Source organism: Myodes glareolus, chromosome 1 (genome assembly GCF_982192425.1).
Source record: "Myodes glareolus chromosome 1, mMyoGla1.1, whole genome shotgun sequence".
Taxonomy (NCBI): Eukaryota; Metazoa; Chordata; class Mammalia; order Rodentia; family Cricetidae; genus Myodes; species Myodes glareolus.
The window spans coordinates 116,288,786-116,307,806 of NC_142026.1; the positions used below are offsets into that span (position 1 = coordinate 116,288,786).

General features: G+C 43.6%; 1 protein-coding gene across 9 annotated transcripts in view; it reads right to left on the reverse strand.

The window, feature by feature from the left end:
* Nhsl1 (NHS like 1) overlaps window positions 1-19,021 on the reverse strand; it is a 225,387-nt gene that overhangs the window by 11,005 nt on the left and 195,361 nt on the right. For 6 of the 9 annotated variants that reach the window (XM_085688852.2, XM_085688849.2, XM_048425103.3 and 3 more), the window contains exons 4-5: window positions 14,245-14,437; window positions 9,776-9,907 (exon numbers count right to left, since the gene is read on the reverse strand). In XM_085688852.2, the coding sequence (XP_085544978.2) occupies window positions 9,776-9,907; window positions 14,245-14,437 (325 nt within the window). The remainder of the gene's footprint in view (window positions 1-9,775; window positions 9,908-14,244; window positions 14,438-19,021) is intronic. The other 3 variants (XM_085688860.2, XM_048425108.3, XM_087911593.1) reach the window with 1 other exon arrangement.

Sequence of the window (19,021 nt, forward strand, 5' to 3'; positions counted from 1 at the left end):
TCCACACCCCAAGCAACAAGACCCCCCCCCCCGCCAAATAACTATTAGTAAACACGTCAGTGACAGCGCAAAGCGCAGCATCCAATAAATAGAGCGGTCAGACAATGGGGCCATAGAGAAACCATTCAGATGATGTTGGTCTGAAATCAGTGTTAATTACATTGATTCTTCAAGTCAGAAGGAAGTCCTAAGAGAAAGAAAACCGATTTACGGGCCCATCTGTGTTTCAAGCATGTCATTATCCATCTTAAGCCATTATCCGCTGTCTGTTGGTGACATTCAAAATTCAACAGCAATCTGTTGTGTTCTAGGTGGGGGAAGAGCTAAGGAACCGATCCAGGGAACATTTCCTCAAATTAGGGATATTTACTTCTCAGAGTTTACAACCAACCAGAGAGTAGTATGTTCAAGAGGAAAAGAAAGAAACACAAGGAGGGATGAAACAAGAAGGAAGTGGACGGTAAAACTGTAACTATAAATAAGCAGATGTCAAGCCACATAGGAAGGAACAGAGCTTAAAAAAGAAAAATCACAAAGCCAAGAACTTATCCAAAACACCCGAGGAAATAAAACCAATTCCCAGTACGAATCAAATCCTTAAAAATGGTGGCAAAACCATGGCTTCATGTTTTTTTTTGACCAGTCCGTATGAAATATGTATGGGAAGAGAAAACAAATATAATATACATAAAATAATTCTATCAGATTGTAAAATATGAAAACTCTTAACATGATATTCACATATATTATGACATCATCTTGGGACTAAGGGTTACAGGTCATATGAAAGGGGAGCTTTAGGTAGGGAGGAGGAAAGGATAAAAACCACTCAGAATGTTTGAAAAAGTCATAGGGAATCATATTTTACATTTCCCTAAAACCGTACATAACGTTTATGTGTTGCGCACATGGGTTTAAGGAAGTTGGTTAAGTTCACAACACTTGGGGTGATAATGCTCTCCCAAGGAGTTACAGACTATATCTAACAAAAATATTAGTACCATGCATAAGAAACCTTTCAAATTGTTGGTCAGGGGAGTCCAAGCAACTCCCCAAACAATAAAGGGAGGGCATTGCTGTTGCCCTCAGTTGCCTCCCACAAGTGGAAGGTAAGATCCTATTGCTGAAGACATCACACACTTTGGACACAGGACTTGGAGGCACGGAACTGATAGCCTCCTTTAGGATGAGCCTTCACAGTACTGAAACGTGCTACGCAAGCTGCCTAGGGGAAGAGTCATCAACAGTCCTCCCCGGCTGCAGTACCTAACAAACTACAGCAGTAACTAGCATGGCAAGATATCCCCAGAATGCAACAGCGGCACTCACATCTAAGTGGAAACCACCAGCTGTTTAATCCAGCGGTTCTCAACCTTCCTAACGCTGCAGCACTTTAATACAGTCCCTGATATCGTGGTGACCCTACAACCGCAAAATTATTTTTATTGTTACTTCATAACTGTTTGCTACTGTTATGAATCATAGTGTAAAAACCTGTATTTTCTGATAGTTTTAGGCAACCCCCGTGAAAGGGTCCGTTGACTCTGAGATGGGTCACAACCCACACGCTGAGGACCACTGATTTAATTGGTCCTAAGGGCTACTCAACAGAAAGGAGATGAGGCCTGATACTGTAAACCTTCAGGTATCCAGGTCTGGGAAAGGTTTTACCCAAGAACCTAATACTTCTTCATCTCTAAACTCACGTAATTCCTAACGAGGTTCACAATGCTTATCCTTATACCCGCAGGTAAGTGTAGCTCATAGGAAAGAAGCTGCTTCTGTAGCAGGTGGAGACAACCTCAGAAACCCGCACCTGGCCAAAGTGCAGAGAACAATTAACTGTGGGGTGCCTAGACCCAGCTGATAGCACAACCAGTAACACCCAAGGCTCGGGAACATCAAGGAAAAGGGAGTGCAAAGGTTGTAAGAGCCAGAGGACCAGGAAGTCGGCTTCATGGTAATATCCTCTATCTATATACATAAGGGAAGCGTCACCCATGAAATCTGAATACTATGACGGCCTAAGCACGACACAAATGATGACAGCACCGACTGGTATGACATTGTAGGTGGGGGCAATCTCAATGGGTCATCTCTAGAGGAAGAGCTACAGGCAATTAATGCCTTCTGAGGGAGAGAGGGAGGAGAGGAGAGAGAGAGAGAGAGAGAGAGAGAGAGAGAGAGAGAGAGAGCGCTCCTGAGTGGTTATCCAACACGAAGCGGTCAGTCCTAAAAACACACAGAAGAGCAACACTAAATGAACTCAGCAGGGTGTATTAACACATTCACAAGTGTATGTGTATACACAAACACATACACACATATACATATATATGAAATTGTGAATTTGTAATGGGGCCATGGGAAGGGGGGAACAGTGTATATACAGTATACATATGAAAAAGGAAAAGAATAATGAGAAAGGTAAATCTTTTTCTACTCCAAAAAGGGAAAGCAACAAGTTATAGGTCAGCAGATATGCTCTGGACATAAATACTAAAGGAATCAAGACCCAGGCTTTGCTGAGCACTGCTGGCTACCTTCAGAAGGACAGGGGTTGGGATCCCTAAGAATTCCCCTGCCCATAAAACATAACCATCATAGTGTGTGCGTGCGTGTCTGTGTGTGTGTGTGTGTGTGTGTGTGTGTGTGTGTGTGTATTCTCATCAATCTCAGAGATGTCACAGTACAAAGAAGGCTCCCTAGCAAAAAGCCCTTTCCTTCACTGTGACAATGGAGACTCATTTTACACCTGTGTTGTTAGCAGAGATGACCTGTCACCTTTCTCTACCCTCTCCCGGGTATTCACTGAAAACAGACAGACAAACATATACATACAGGGGTCTCTCAGCAAGAGTGCGACGGGCCTGACTCAGCCTCATCAACATCCGACCCTGAGAATGAGCCTATAATAGTTAACAAATAATATGTGGCCCCTACATGCTCACCATGTGATGCTTGGCCCACAGGAGGCACTGTTAATGCTAATGCTGGGAAAGAAGCTGTTTTAGCAAAGGCTGATGGGCTATCTAGAACTACAGTGGTGTGGCGAGGCTGGGATGTTGCTGGTCCACAAGCTGCTTACCTTATTCTGAGCAAGCTTTAGACCCATCAACAGTCATTCCTTGCCTGCCTCTGTGTTGGAACTAACACCCTGTGACTAACTGATAAAAAACCTTTTGGGATCTATTAAGTTATCAGACCACTAACTTCTACCAACCCAAAGCGAAGAGTTTCATCAAGATAGCAAGTAAGGCCTATAGAAAAGCTTCCCCTACGTTGCTGTAACCACCCCAGCAGGAGGCTGGCTTGTGCGGGTACAGTTCAATTCTGAACATTCAAGGATATCTCAATTTCCTTCCATAACAGGCCCTTTTCTTTAATATCACGGAAGTCACCTGGAGATACAGTTTGGGGATAGAATTCTTTCGTGTTTAATACATGAGGCACAGGGCTTGATCCCTGCGTGTGGGGGGGGGGGGCGGTTAAAAAGTGCAATCCCCTTCCCATAAATCTGCAGAGTTTTGTGGTAGATTTTCAACAATTGTTTGAAATCTGTATCATCTACTGCTGGGCTACAGAGCTCTTCTTAAAGCAATATTTCTTAAAGATGCTATAAAAATGGATGAGACATAACTAATAGAAAACCTATCAGAAGGACCACAAAACTTCTGCTCCCAAAACAAACTCTCTCATAGTTTCAGTGCCGGGCGGTGGTGGCGCACACCTTTAATCCCAGCACTCAGGAGGCAGAGGCAGGAAGATCTCTGTGAATTTGAGGCCAGTCTGGTGTACAAGAGCTAGTTCCAGGACAGGCTCCAAAGCTACAGAGAAACCCTGTCTTGAAAAACCAACACCCTCCCCCCTGCAAAAGAATGAATTTCAGTTGTCTCAGTACAGGGCACAAGATGAACGCTATATGATTGGTAAATAAATAAATAAATAAATAAATCTAATGGCTGGGCGCTGGTAGCACATGCCTTTAAATCCCAGCATTTGGGAGGCAGAGGCAGGCGGATCTCTGTAGATCTGCCTGGTCTGAGATCAGCCTGGTCTACAGAGTGAGTTTCTGGACAGCCAGTGCTGTTACAGAGAGAAACCCAGTCTTGAAAAACCAAAACCAACCAACCAAACAAACAAACAAACAGAACAACAAAACAAAACTAAGTACAAAAGGAAGACTAGGAATAAAGGTCAGTCATTCAGGTGCCACACGAGCTCACAGAATTTATTTGAATTTAAAACATGTAAGTAGAATCTTACTCAAATGTTACTTCTCATTATACCCACCAATCCTGCTAGTCAATATTTAAAAATAGAATGTAATAAAGGCCTTTTGAAAAGCCATATGGAAACTTACTACTATAGAAGTTCAGACAGACAGACAGATAGACATAAAAGAATTTAAATGCAGTAACCATAAAATATGGAGAGAGAATTCCCCAACTAGACACTATATACTACCAATTAAAATCCCTATTACCAGATATTGGTTATTTTGTTGAGTCATTGGCCAAATGGTTCCCCCAGACCCTCTATCCTTGCTAAACGTCATAGGCTATTGCCATTACTATTAGTTACCTCCACACCCTGATGGTAAGACTCTATTGCTAAGGACGTAGCATACTTCTCTATCAAACATGGAGAGATGGAGCTGGTGCCCAACTAGACTCTTCCCCCTTGCTGAATAACATTCACAGTGCTGCAAAGCACTCTCCAAGCTAGCACAGGAGAAAGCAGTCATCAGTCTTACCCAGCGATGAACTCCTCCAGCGACATTAGCAATCTGCCTGCATGATATCCTGGTGTAACCTAACCAACCACTTGCTGATTAGATTTAAAGCCCGCTTACGGGATGGAACCCATACCCGATACGGCTAAAGTGGCCAAGTTTTCTTCTACAAAAGGAACACAGAAAAAGATCGACTCCTGATGACGTACTGCTATACCCAGAGATGAGTGCCTTGCTCAGCCCATATCAGAGGCACTTCTTGCAGTGTATGGGAATTAACACAGAGACCCACAACTGGACAATATGTGAGAGACTTTGGAAGACTCAGTCTTACATGGGATGTTTTCACCAAACCCTTCTCTCCAGACTCAGAAAAGAAAGTGGAGAGGTTGTAAGAACCAGAGGTGATGGATACCTCCAAAGAATCAGTGTCTTCTAGACAGAACACAATTGATGCACATATAAACTCACAGAGAATGTGTCAGTTCATACAAGGCCTACACAGGTCCAAGACAGACGCACAGAATCCCAGCACTGAGCGGGGGAAGTGGACAAAGGCTCCCACCCCTAGCCGAGAAGCTATGCCCAAATGATACTTGCTAGGAGAGGGAAGATGAGTTTTTTAATGGAGTAACAATGGAGCACTACACTCAGGCTCAGGAGCCATTGGCCAATACAAAATAGACTCCATGTTGGGCATAGCTGTGTGTGTGCACACGTGACTGCACACATGTGCATTTTGTTTTGTTTTGACAAAGAACATGAAGTTAGGTGGGTAGGGAGAAAGGGAAGTTCAAGGAAGAATGGGTAGGAGGGGAAGAATGAAATTTATTATATGAAAAAATTTTAAGAACTAAATTAAAGTTATTAATTAAAATTAATAAAGAATTGTTATCTAATCATTTCCTTTAAAAAAAAAAAGTTTCCTCCCATTGCAGCCCAGATGTGCCTCACACTTTCTGTGTTGCTGAGGGTGATCCTGGACTTCTGCCTGCCTGCCTCCCCTCCTCGATGCTGGCTGGGATTACAGGCATGCATCATCACCTCTGTTTTAGATAAGGGTGATGATCAAACCCAGGGCTTCATGCATACCGCACAGGCACTCTACCATCTGATCTACATCACCAGCCCCAACTGTCCTCTAGTTTGTTTTGATTTCCGCCCCAATATGGCAGATTGAGTCTAGGGCCTTGGACATGCTAGGAAAGTGCGCTACCACTGAGCTACACACAGCCCAGGCCCCCTCAGCCTTCTTCTGGATTTTTAACTTTGAGGTATTCTTGCTTAGCTACCTGCACTGACCCTGAACTCATCCTGTAGTCCCAGTGGACATTGAACTTATCATTCTCCTGCCTCGGCTCTCCTGAGCCACCTGCTCTTAGAGACACAGTGCCCCCTAGCAGTCACCCAGGTACATCGTTGGCTGTACAGTCATCCCAGTTGCCTCCTATGTGGCAAAGGCTGTAGAATAGGTAACATGGCGAAGGTGATCACTACTGGTCATCCCATGTCACATGCAAAAGAGAAAGGAACTCTTCATCAGTTAAAAAATAATGTTATAATTGCAGAATGTGCACTTGACTTTGATGGACGTGATCATTTCAAAAGAGCAAATAAGCAACTGAGCGACTGGCTGTTCCTGGTTGGTTCAATAATGCAAGCGATTGAAGACCCTAGTTCTCAGGTCGCGGAGTCGACTCAGCAGGTAAGTGCACCTGTTGATCTCACACAGTGCCCGGGTTTGATTCCCAGCACCTACATAGCTGCTCACAAGCCTCGGAAAGAACTCTAATCCCAGGGCATTAGATACTCTCTTCTGACCTCCACAGGCACCAGACATACATGTGGTCCACATCCATATACACAGATAAAACATTGATACACATAAAATAATAAGATAAATCCCCCAGAATATCCTAACTATCAAGTTTTTGGTTTCATGTAACAGCCATTGGAGGACAACTCATAGGGAATACTTGTGTGGATATGTATCTTTATCTGGGCCAAACTATTCTTACATGCTGTACAAAGTCACCTAGAATCTACTGTTTGGGTTGGAAAGGCAGCCTTGGTGGCTTACAGAGAGCTGCTTATGGCTGCTCCTCTGAAACCCATCTTCTCCAGTTCACGGAGAAGCATTGCCTAGGAATCCCAAGACCCACCAAATAACTGCTGTGCTTCTGGACACTGGTTATTTTCTCACAGGTAGGAGCTGCAGCCTCAAGAGAAGAGACGATTTGAGAGAATGAGATACAAGCAAGCTTTGGAGAAAGAACAAAGTGTGCCATTGCCACTAGTGCACAGATTGCAGACAGTTCATGAATGCTGTGCGATGCATAGATTACAGAGAGTTCACGAATACTGTGTAGTGCACAGATTACAGACAGTACACGAACACTGTGCAGTGCACAGATCACAGACAGTTCACGAATACTATGCAGTGCATAGATTACAGACAGCTCACGAACACTGTGCAGTGCACAGATTACAGACAGTTCATGAACACTGTGCAGTGCATAGATTACAGACAGTTCACGAACACTGTGCAGTGCATAGATTACAGATAGTTCACGAACACTGTGTAGTGCACAGATTACAGACAGTTCATGAACACTGTGCAGTGCATAGATTACAGACAGTTCACGAACACTGTGCAGTGCATAGATTACAGATAGTTCACGAACACTGTGCAGTGCATAGATTACAGATAGATCACGAATACTGTGCAGTGTATAGATTACAGACAGTTCACGAACACTGTGCAGTGCATAGATTACAGATAGATCACGAACACTGTGCAGTGCATAGATTACAGATAGATCACGAACACTGTGCAGTGCATAGATTACAGATAGATCACGAACACTGTGCAGTGCATAGATTACAGATAGATCACGAACACTGTGCAGTGCATAGATTACAGATAGATCACGAACACTGTGCAGTGCATAGATTACAGATAGATCACGAACACTGTGCAGTGCATAGATTACAGATAGATCACGAACACTGTGCAGTGCATAGATTACAGATAGATCACGAACACTGTGCAGTGCATAGATTACAGATAGATCACGAACACTGTGCAGTGCATAGATTACAGATAGATCACGAACACTGTGCAGTGCATAGATTACAGATAGATCACGAACACTGTGCAGTGCATAGATTACAGATAGATCACGAACACTGTGCAGTGCACAGATTACAGACAGTTCACGAATACTGTGCAGTGCTTCAACCTTTCGAGCGCTGGGATTACAGGTGTCAATCACCATGCCGAGTCCTGCCTTTGTTCTGTTTTGTTTGTTGTGGTCCTTTGTTTGTTTTATTTCCTGTGTGTGGGCACATGCATGCACATTCACAGGGGGATGTGCAAGAGATTGCAGGCGACCTTGGAGGCCAGAGCTGTGGGATCCCAGGCGGTCGTGGGACGCCTGGTGGGAGTGGGAACCAAACTCGGGTCCTCTGTAAGAGCATTGAACTCCCTTAACCTCTGGGTTATTTCTCCAGACCCTGCCTTTGCTTTGAAACCCTTGCACTGGCACAAGGTCACCGGAGCTCTGTGCAGCAGAAGCAAAACACTACCATTCTTATCCAAATGTTTCTATGGCCCAGAAGCGAGGGCGTAAACACTCTAGGACTGGATGCTGGTGAGGGGGAAAATGCCAGTTAAGGAAAAGTGGATCCATCCTTCCTCCTACAAGGTATTTAAACACCAACCCCAGAGGGAAATGAATACATGCAATCTCTATAGCCCTGGAAGCTAAAACAGGACCTCGAGCCATGTAATTAATATATATCGCTGCTGCTAGGGTAAGCTCATTTTGACTCAAAGACTTGTAAGCAATTTCAGAGATAATGACTCTTGCATTTCTCGAGTGTAACCTTCAACAGTAAATAAAAGTAAATTAAAACATCAGGCCAGGGTAACTATTATAAGTCCACAAGCTGACGAGGAATAAGAGAATTTCAGGACAGTAACATTACATCCCACAATAAGAACAGTGACCATTACAGTATACCAGGGACCAAGTACATCCTATATATAAAAATTCATTTGGTCCTCAAACAATCCAATGAGAGAGATTCTATTAAGGTCACCATCCCATGTGACCTTAGAATTAAGAAGAGGACCCAGAAAGATAGTGATGTGTCTATAGATACTCAGAGGATGAACAAAAGACAGGATTCAAATGGGAGCAACCTGGCGCTAGAGTGTGCTAAGCTGTCCCTGCTGTTGCTCCTGCTGGGCCCCACTAAAACATGAGGGGAGGAGCTGGTTCCAGGAAGTGGATGAAAGCAATATCATAGCGTATGGAAAAATAGCATGAGCGCAGTGGGCAAGCCGACAGTGAGCTAACAATTCCACCAGCCTGATTTGTTTTCAAGTTGAACAAAAGAAGCTTGTGAAACTGTTTGCTTTAAATGGAGGTAGTGCCAAACATATGTGAACATATTTTACACTTTTGTTGCATGTATTTGTTACACATGTGCACATGCCACGTGTGCCGGGGAACATATGTATTGGTCAGAGCACCAATTTTGGGAGTTGAGTCTCTCCTACTTTGTGAGTCCCAGGGACTGAATTCAGGCCATTAACCTTGGCAACAGGTGCCCTCATGACCACTCTCTACAGTATTGGCATTCACCATTAAATAACCTCAGACTGCCACTTCTTAGGACAACATGCCACCGGTATTGTCGGACAACCTAGCCAGTGTTTCTCCAAAGGCAGACTCTTAGAAAGAGGTTTCCATCCGTGAAAGCCCAAGAGCTAAATAAAAGATCTACAAAAAAAGTCAAGGTCCCCAGAGAAGATGATGGAGGCCCTAAATTTCCACGGTTCTAAGTTTCCATGGCATATCTTCCCCATCCCACTTCCCCAAAGCAGCTCCACCACACAGGGACCATTTCCCCTAAGACCTCACCCAGAAGCTGGCCACCGGAACGTGTGGCACTGACAGAACCACATGAGGTTAGTGCGGTAAATTGGAGCAGCAAGGAGGGGCAACAGAACGCAATGCTGATGAACCGTACCTAGCTCCTTCTGAATGATGTCAGGGATTCCTGAAATAGTCTTTCTCCTTTTGACTTTCTTCGGTCGTCTTACCAGAGTGTCTGTGTAAATTAGAGACCGCCGAAGGCTGGCCTGACGATCGAAATTCTCCCCTAACGTAGAATAGTAGAACAAGCAAAGCAATGTTATTGTCAAGCAAGCTGACACCATGCACGTCCTTCCAGAAGCTTGTAAAATGATAAGAAAGTATTAATAATGAGGTTAGCCAGTCACATGACGATGGAGGATGAAGGACGAATAAAGACAGGAAGCACATTATCATCAGAAGGCTGTTTCCAGGGTCTACTCTGTGTTCTCCCAAGGAGGGCCCGTCCGTCTCGCTTCCAAACGAGCTCCAAATTTGCTAACAACACACTGCCAGGATGATTGTTTGTCACTGGAGAATGAAGGGCCTGGCAAGTGAGTGCTTTATAAAGAGATCACAAGGATCACTCTACAGCAGTGTGTATGTACCGGGGGCAACAAATCCGTTGTACGCATCTGGTCATCCGATAGAGACCAGTATCATGATTGTGTGTTAGAGCAAGTGGAAGCCGGAGCTTATCAAATGTCAGTCAAGAAGGCCAACAATTTGGATGCAAGGTGAACGTCATGGAAACTAGACTGCCTTATAATGATAAAGCCCTTCCACCGTAGTGAGACCCAGCAACACTGCTGTTGTCAAAGCTCAACTCTCCCTTTATTGTTCATAATTTCGTAGGGTGCCAGGGCTTGAACCCAGGGTCTGTTACAGGCTGGGCAAGTGCTGCACCCCCACTTCCTAACTGCATCTTTGAAAGTTAATCCCATTTCAGACTGTGGCACCCCAGGACCGCATCCACAGAGCAGTTTGTCCGAGTCCAAGCAGATTAGCACACTGTGAGAAACCAGAAAGTAACAAGGTCTCTGCCGCATCAGTTACAGACTCATTTGAATGATTTGCCATTTTGGATAAAAGAGGTTTTAGGGGAATTGGGCTTTTTACACAGTTATTCTCTTAAAAATGAGACTTCTAAAAATACACACATTCATAGAAACCCCATACTTCTAGCATCATCCTGTGCATGAGAGAGGTATGAACTGGTCACTCTTGGTTAATAATATTGTCGTATCTTTAAAGTAGACACGCGGCAATCAATGAAACTTCTACTTCATAGGAATGAAGTGTGAGCCTGGCCTCATTAAAACGAGGTAGCTTTTAAACACGCACCACCCACTGAGGAACAGACTAATAAATACATATAAGCTTGCAAATCTTTGCAACTTTGCTCTGAACAGAGAAAAGCAGGAGCAAATTCAGAGCAGGGTCTGAAACAGCAGTAGGTACCATTCGGGGATAAAGAGACCACACAGACACAACAGCTTCACCAGCACTGCAAAGGGGAAGTCGCTCAGTGCTTTATTAGTTTCCTGAAGCCAAAGAAAAGATATTCCCTCTAGGGAGGCATCCAATGTGGGCAAAATAGTCTCAGAAAGTTGCGCCTAGTTTCCAGTTTTCTGGCCTTGTGGGTGGGATAGAAATAAAAAAAACAATCATCACCCAATCACTAAGAAAACTGTGTAGCAATGAGGGTGAAAATCTATCTACAACATTCTCATTGCTTTACACTGTGACCCAGAAAGGGCTCTGCCACAGGCTAGGCTCTACACATTTCCTTAAGTAGAGGCTGTGTCTTGTGGACCCTGGCATCCTCGACAGTACCATGTCGTTAGGAGATAATTATCTGTTGAATTGAATTGTTCCCCATCACTGATACCCAGCATCAGCCCAGCATCAGCACTAAACAGTTTACAAATGCTTTCAGAGCGTGTTGACCTGTACACTAATCGTTTAGGTGAAAGACTTGATCCGTGTGGCAGACGATGGAGCACACAGTCTCATGTTCTTTTTATTTAAAACATTTCCCCTGCTTAACCTTTAGAACATACCAAGTCTCTGAAAGACTGTAACTAAAGGGATTACATTCCCTTGCAGGCCAGTGGTTTGCTGCGTTGAGCCACTGGCTCACTGTTCTGTATCTCTAACCCTGCTAGGCACCACTCTGGATATGAAGCCATCGACGTATTGGCATTTGTTTATCCAAAGCCATACTGAAAAACAAAGTGAGCGGGTCAATATCACCAAAATTCAGAATCACATGGCCATTTCCTACAGGCAGTGGCTTTTTTATCTAAAGAAATCTGGAATCTTAGAAATAAATAAAGTGTAGGAGGCTGAAGAACCTGTGCCAGCCCAACCACTCGGAGTGAAAGCTTTAAACTTACTGCTTCTTTGGACCAGACTAGAGAAATGCATCCTTCAGAAACACGTGTGTCTATATGAACACACAGATGCAGACAACAGATCCATATGTATACAGCGGTTACGTTAATGCTGGCGCTCTGTGAAAATGCCAGTCACTCAATTAAAAACAGATTGTGTTTTACAGGTCTAGGCTGTCCAGTTCATTGTCAGCAGTCATTCACCTTGGGTGGGTGGCATTTGAAAGCCTCCTTGGATATCTATGTACTTCCTCTCTGTATAGCAGCCAGACAGGTAAGAATGTTCAGAGGAACACCTGGGCAAGCCATCTGCAAGGACGCCTTTCACTGCAAACACTGCTTTCTGCCTAAACCCCTCCTCCGTCTAGTTTCCTACCCCTCACTTCAAGGCAGAACCTTAAAGGGCTGTCATGCTTCACGACATAATATGCATAGCTTATCATATTATTTTGATGCTTTCTACCACCTAGTCATATTTCTTCTGCTTTTCATCCATCACATGACCCATGTTCTTGTGGAAAATATAAGCTTACGGATGCCTAATGACGTAAGGATTAAGTACCACACTGCTCTCCAGCATAGCTACTTAGAACAATAATATTTTAACGACGTGAGCTAGGTGGAAGGGAGGCACGCTCACAGACATCAACAATGCTGTTTACGAAAAAAAAAATGGATTAAAATGTCATGCTGTTTCTTTAAGGCTTAAGTTTGTAAAAATGTAAAATATGTGCATGGAATTGGAAGTAATTCATGTATTTATTAAATTTCCATGAAAATCTACACATAATTTCTAAATATACTCTATTTAAAAAAAACACATCTTATCTAAATGTTATTATGCCTTGCAAGTTTACTGGTACCATGGTAACAAGTCTTCCAACAGCAATAGCCTCAAAAGATAGAAGGATGCTATAGGCTTTCATCCTAATTGTTAATGAAAACTTCTTCCTCTCGGTCAGCCAGTTTTAAGGACATAGAGAGAAGACTTTGTGTAGATTTTGTGTATATGACACTAATCACTTATTCCTATGTAATACACCAACATAGTTGATGCCACTATGAGTTCATGCATGTGGACATACACACACACACACACACACACACACACACACACACAGAGGACTAAACTCAGAGCCTGGTCCAGCTACTATGAACTCTTTACTGCTGTAGGAAGTCTTACAGCCAGGGTTACAGGCCCACTGGGGCGTGGCTTCTTATACTACATAAGCTGATGTAGAGCATGTGTCCCCTCTCTTTCGGGTTGCTGGATTCGGTTTCTGTTCTTCATCCAAGCAGAGGATTCTGATTTATGAGTTTACCCCTAAATAAATAACCATCTATTTCTCAATTCTGAGCTAGTGTGGGATTTCTTTTACGCGTCCTTCCACACTTTACCATTTTGCATTTTTTGCTCCTTCACTCAAACTGCTTACCAGTTCTCTTGGAAGACACTGGCGGAATAAAGACAGCAAATCCGGGCTCTTTGTGAACAATTCTTCTAAAATTATGCTCGGCTTGGAGCTCTCTGTGTTCCATTACTTGTTGCCTTAATCATCTAAAGAGTCGATGATTCAACTCAACAATTAGTAGCCACAGTATGGCCAATGGGCCAATTCTTAAAATCATTCCCTTGGCAGAAATGAATCTTTACTTGAAGATTGAGACTCAGCTTTTAGAAACTGAGGGAATACTCTTATCATTCTACTGAGATTTTTTTTAAAGATATGCTTTAGTTACTAATTTAATTGATGCCTTTATCTCAAACATTTCTTCTTTTCCATTTGAACAAACAAAAGGTAAGAAAATAATCAGTATGAACAGAATGAAATATTTCCTTTTCATTTCTAGAAATATTTCTTATGATAGTATACAGCTTTTGCCGCTAAGGACCACAAAGACAGGATATTCCTACGGAACCAAAATCTTAGTTAAGAACAGTGCAATTCAAAAGCCATCCCTCCATGAATGGCTGAACCATCGAGTTCTCCCTTATTTAACAAACAACAGGGTTTTTTTTTTACATACACACATATAGTTCTAGTGTTTTCTTCATCATATAAAGAGTAGGAGGCCACCCCACAGCTCTTCACTTGGATGCATAAAGAAAACGCTGACAGCGTAGAGCAAACAAAGCCAAAGACACTCTCCCAAGGACACCCTGACTCTGTTCACCTTGCAAACATACCAGTTATGTTAATAGGAACCACATCAGCCTGGACTGCCTGGGCTTGCTGCCGCGTCTTCTCTTCTGGTGTTGGCAGCGGCAGGGACTTGGTCCAGTTTGTCTGAGTGTGAAGGTCGGAGACGTCAGCTGAGGTTGGCGTTCGAGGTCGCCTGATGCTGATAAATCTTTCTTCTTCAGATGAAGAGACAGAACACTGCCGTGGGAGAGAGAAACAGTGTATGTAATTAGCTGTTAGGGACCGCTACAAGCAGTTATTTAAAAAATGAGACTAACTTCAAGCAAGTCCCCAAATGGTTCCCCTTCCAAGAACAGAGCAATAATCTCCCGTTGCGCGTGACCTTCCACACATGATTCGCTGCGTCCTTCGTCTGGAGAATGCCAGCATAGCAGAGGTTCTGCTGACCTACAGAACCTTTACAGTTTTGCTTAACTCCACCATAGGTTAAAAGCCTATGGATTCCGTCTAACATTAGAAGCCTGGAAAAAATGTCACCGCTAAGGCCATCACTTTCTATCTGTATTAAAATTCAGTTTTGCTCAAAGTAATTTCTAGTTTCAATCCTATTTCCTTTAGGTTCCAGGAATGCTTCACACACAGAACGATGGCACCGTTGTTCAACTGTTTGGTGTTTATAAAGCTATCTATATGGGTTAAAAAAAGTCAGTGTGAAATTGTTAAGTTCTAAGAGGCAGGCTAAAGCTGCACTCTGGGCCTTATCGGAATTCCAGGACAACATTTCAGCTGTGTTTTCTTTGATATAGATTAGCATTCTCCCTGAAGAGGCCTTCTTCCATGCCCTTCCGTGCAACACCTGAAGACATGTAAGCAAGAAAGCTGTGTTGGCAAGCATTTTAAACATGACTTCACCAGAGCTCCCGGGCAGCTAGTTCTGTAATGAGGATGGCCCAAGAACTCAAAATAAATGCACCATTCTTAAAAACAAAACAACAACAACAAAGTAGCTGGCTTGTTGTGAGCCATTTAAGATATACAATAAATGTAAAAGGTCTATTCAAATTTATAGATTTAAACTGAAATACCACTATGCAAATAAGGTGTTGAAGAAGAATTCTACTGAAGAAGAAAGGGTTCTCTCTTGTCTGAGACCCCCGGAGCAAAGGTAACTGTTTTGTTATTTAGTATTGGTAAAGAAACTTACACTGTCAGCGTTCTCTCTCTCTCTCTCTCTCTCCTCACTCATGACTTGTTTGCATTTGTAAAGACTTATCTAGCTTTAAATGGCCTGTCTGGATGTCCTGTAGGATGTGAGAAACACAGGGAAGAAATAGAAATACAGAAAGACATCGGTCCGTCACGGTTGTGTGATATTTTGACTGTATTCTGACAATAAAGCTTGCTTTGAATCAGAAGGTGGAGAGAGCCAAAGCTGACCAAAATGAAACATAGAGGTTTTGGAGGACTGAGGACAGATGGAGAGACAGAAGCAGGAAGGCAGGGCTTAGAAAGGCAGCCCTTTTGGATGGAGGAACAGAAGAGAGAGGAGATCACTGATTGCTTCTCCACCTCTTCTCTGATCATTCAGGTTCTTACCCCAATATCTGACTCCCAAGTTTTTATTAATAAAGAATCATTAGATCATCATGTCACCTCAGACACAAGGCCACTGCCATCACTTGATGTGGGATGTTCCTCTGTATGCAATGAAAATGTTTTATTACTATTGGTTAATAAAGAAACTGCTTTGGCCTATAGCAGACCAGAATATAGCTAGGTGGGAAATCCAAGCAGAGAGACAGAGAGAAAGAAGGCAGAGTCAGGGAGACAACAGTAGTCACTGGGGAAGCAAGATGTGAAGTAACAAGTCACGAGCCTCATGGTAAAACATAGAATAATAGAAACGGGTTAATTTAAGTTGTAAGAGCTCGTTAATATGAGCAAATTTGAGCTAATAGGCCAAACAGTTTGTAGTTGATATTAAGCCTCAGAGTGGTTACTTGCAAAATGGTGGGCAGAAGAGAAACCTCCAGCTACAACAACCGTTTACTGCTACGAAAAAAGACTGCCTGAAAAATACCCATCCCTTCTACTGCTTGAGGGACACAAACCTGAAAAACGGTCTAGGGACAAGGCCGAATGGTACAAAGTTCCAGCCTCTCTGAAATGTTGAACTTTCCTTTGCTGGGAAGAGCTGCACAGCCCCTCTTCTGTGCCTGAGAGACTCTTAGGTCTTAATAAATGTGCATGTGTCATGACTGCTAAATGCAATGGCATGACGGACACAAAAAGCCAGGGATACACAGAGAAACCCAATCTTGAAAAACATGTGTGTGTAATTAAATATCTCAATATCTATGTTTACCATTGCTAACTTGCAAAACACAAAAAGACCATCTAGTTTCATTTTAAACTAGAACAAATGTGGATTAATATTTGTAACTAGACAAACAGACTCTCTGTATAAGCTGAGCGTGTGTCACTGACAACAGACCATGGCACTAACCTAGTATGATGATGAGATCACACACAGATCCTTACGAAATCCCCACTAAGATGACTTAGTGGGTACCGGTACTTCCCACTGCCAAGTTCAATCCCAGGAACTCATATGAGAGGGGAGAGCCAAGTCTTGCAAGTTGTCCCCTGACCTCCACTTGCCACACTGTGGCATGTGCTAGCTCACACTCGTACAAAAATAAAATAAGTAGGCCATGAAGTTGATCAAATGGATTTCTGAGGCATCAGAAACCAAGCCCACTGGTGTAAACCCATCGGTTCCAGGCTTTTTGCAGTTTCGACACTCTCGTTAACTCGGACTTTTAACACTTGTCTCTATCTGCAAGGTGCAGACACATATAAATGCATATTAAAATTGATTTCATTGGAGAATGTCATGGCAGTTTGTAAAACAGTCACGTGTCTGGGGTGGAATCTCAATCGAGTGAGTTACAAGTCTACTCCAGCAGTACAGGCAGCATAAATTTGGAAGGTAGAAAGCAACTCCTGGCAAAAAGCTGGTGGACGACACATGAGTTCCTTTCCCAGGTGACATCACCAAGGACCAGCGACAAGCACCACTCTTGTCTCCTCAGCACCCGAAGGAGGCTCTGCAGGCCCACTAACCTACTTTTCCGGATGATGTCAGAGTGGACAGCCTTCACAGAGAGGCATAACTTCCCTGCAGCTTTGGTTGCCATGGGAGGATCCCCAGGGCTGGTTACAGTGTGACAACTCACTCACAAAGCAAATCTATTTTACCAAGCTCCCGAAATCCTCTCTTCTCTGGTGAGCAGATTTCCTAGGCAAGTGGAACACGAAATCAGTATGCAAATGTGGCTGTTTCTCCGTACCACCATCCAACCCAGAAAAGGCCAGGGTGGATGACTTTCAGAAGGATCCAACTCCCAGACCCAATCTGTTTACAAACATTGCAGTGACCAGAAACCCCGCTTGGAGTCTCAGCGACAGTCTTTCCTATGGATGCTATTAAGAAAGATGTGGTCTGGATGGTACCCACCCCATGTGTTACACCTCATGTGTCAGAGGCCGCTTCCCAGCTTCATCCCACCTAACGATGTTGGGACTGTTAGGAGGTGGGGCCAAGTGAGAGGATTTGGGTTCATGGGGAAAATGCTCTCAAAGGGGAGACGGGAACTCGGGCTCCTCCTTCTGTTGATGTATTTGTCCTCTGGCTACACGTAGATGGATGGTTTTGCTTGATTCTTCATTTCTGTCATGAAATTCTGACTCTCCATGGGCCCCACAAACAAGAAGACCAACCATTTGTGGGCAGAAACCTCCAGTCTAAGAAACACTAACAACCTTCTTCTTCTTACAAAAGGTTACTTAGTATTTGTTATAGCGACCGGAGGATGACTAACAACATCTCCTACACCAGCCCAGTAGCTGGCCTCGTCTTCCTGTTTCTGCTCATCACCCATCCCCACCCCTCCCTTTCCAGCAGTATAGTCTCTTTTCACACTGCAAGTCACGCCAAGGTGCTCCTCTCTCCGAACCCTCTGGAATCCTTAACTAGGAATGCCAGACCAATCAAAGATGGAGAGAGAGAGAGAGAGAGAGAGAGAGAGAGAGAGAGAGAGAGAGAGAGAGAGAGACAGGCCAAAAACTGGCATAACGGAAGTGAAGAAACTGGGGGAGGGGGCAGGTTGGCCATGCCACCCTTTTAATAAGTAACACGGTACAGTAAAAAGAATTTGAGTCTGAGATGCCCTGGACCCATCCTCTCCCTGACGCCTTCTAGTTGTGTGGTTACGTCAAAGTGTTCCTTGTTTCTGAGTCTCAGATTCCAAACCGTTAAAACAACAGTCACAAGCATCAAAAGACCCATTTGGTAGGATTCTTAAGGAAAATGGGAGACGATGAGGGGACAAATTCTGGAGAAGTTTTAAGGTGTGCTGCTAGGGTTACAAAGTTAGAAACCGCAGGACTGCTGGGGGGAGCTGTACATACGGATGGGACGACCTGTAAAGTCAGGATAATCAGATCTTTTTTTTAGTAGCTGCCAAAAGCTCTCAAATCCATTGCTTCAGGCAGAAAACTCCATGTGGGCAGAATAAGAGACAAGATGATTGGGAGGGTGGCCAAATTTTCATAAAGCAGACATTGTCTATTGTGCCATGTTCTTTGATGTCTGGCTTGGACAGTTTAATAAAAGTAATCATCATTACGTGAGCACACAGTATGTCGTTCCGGGCACTACACACAGGGCTTTCCAGACATCCATCCGCTCACCCTTATAACGCTCTTTGGGGAGGGAGGGGGATAGAGCACAGTGAGATACCATCTACATCAAAACTC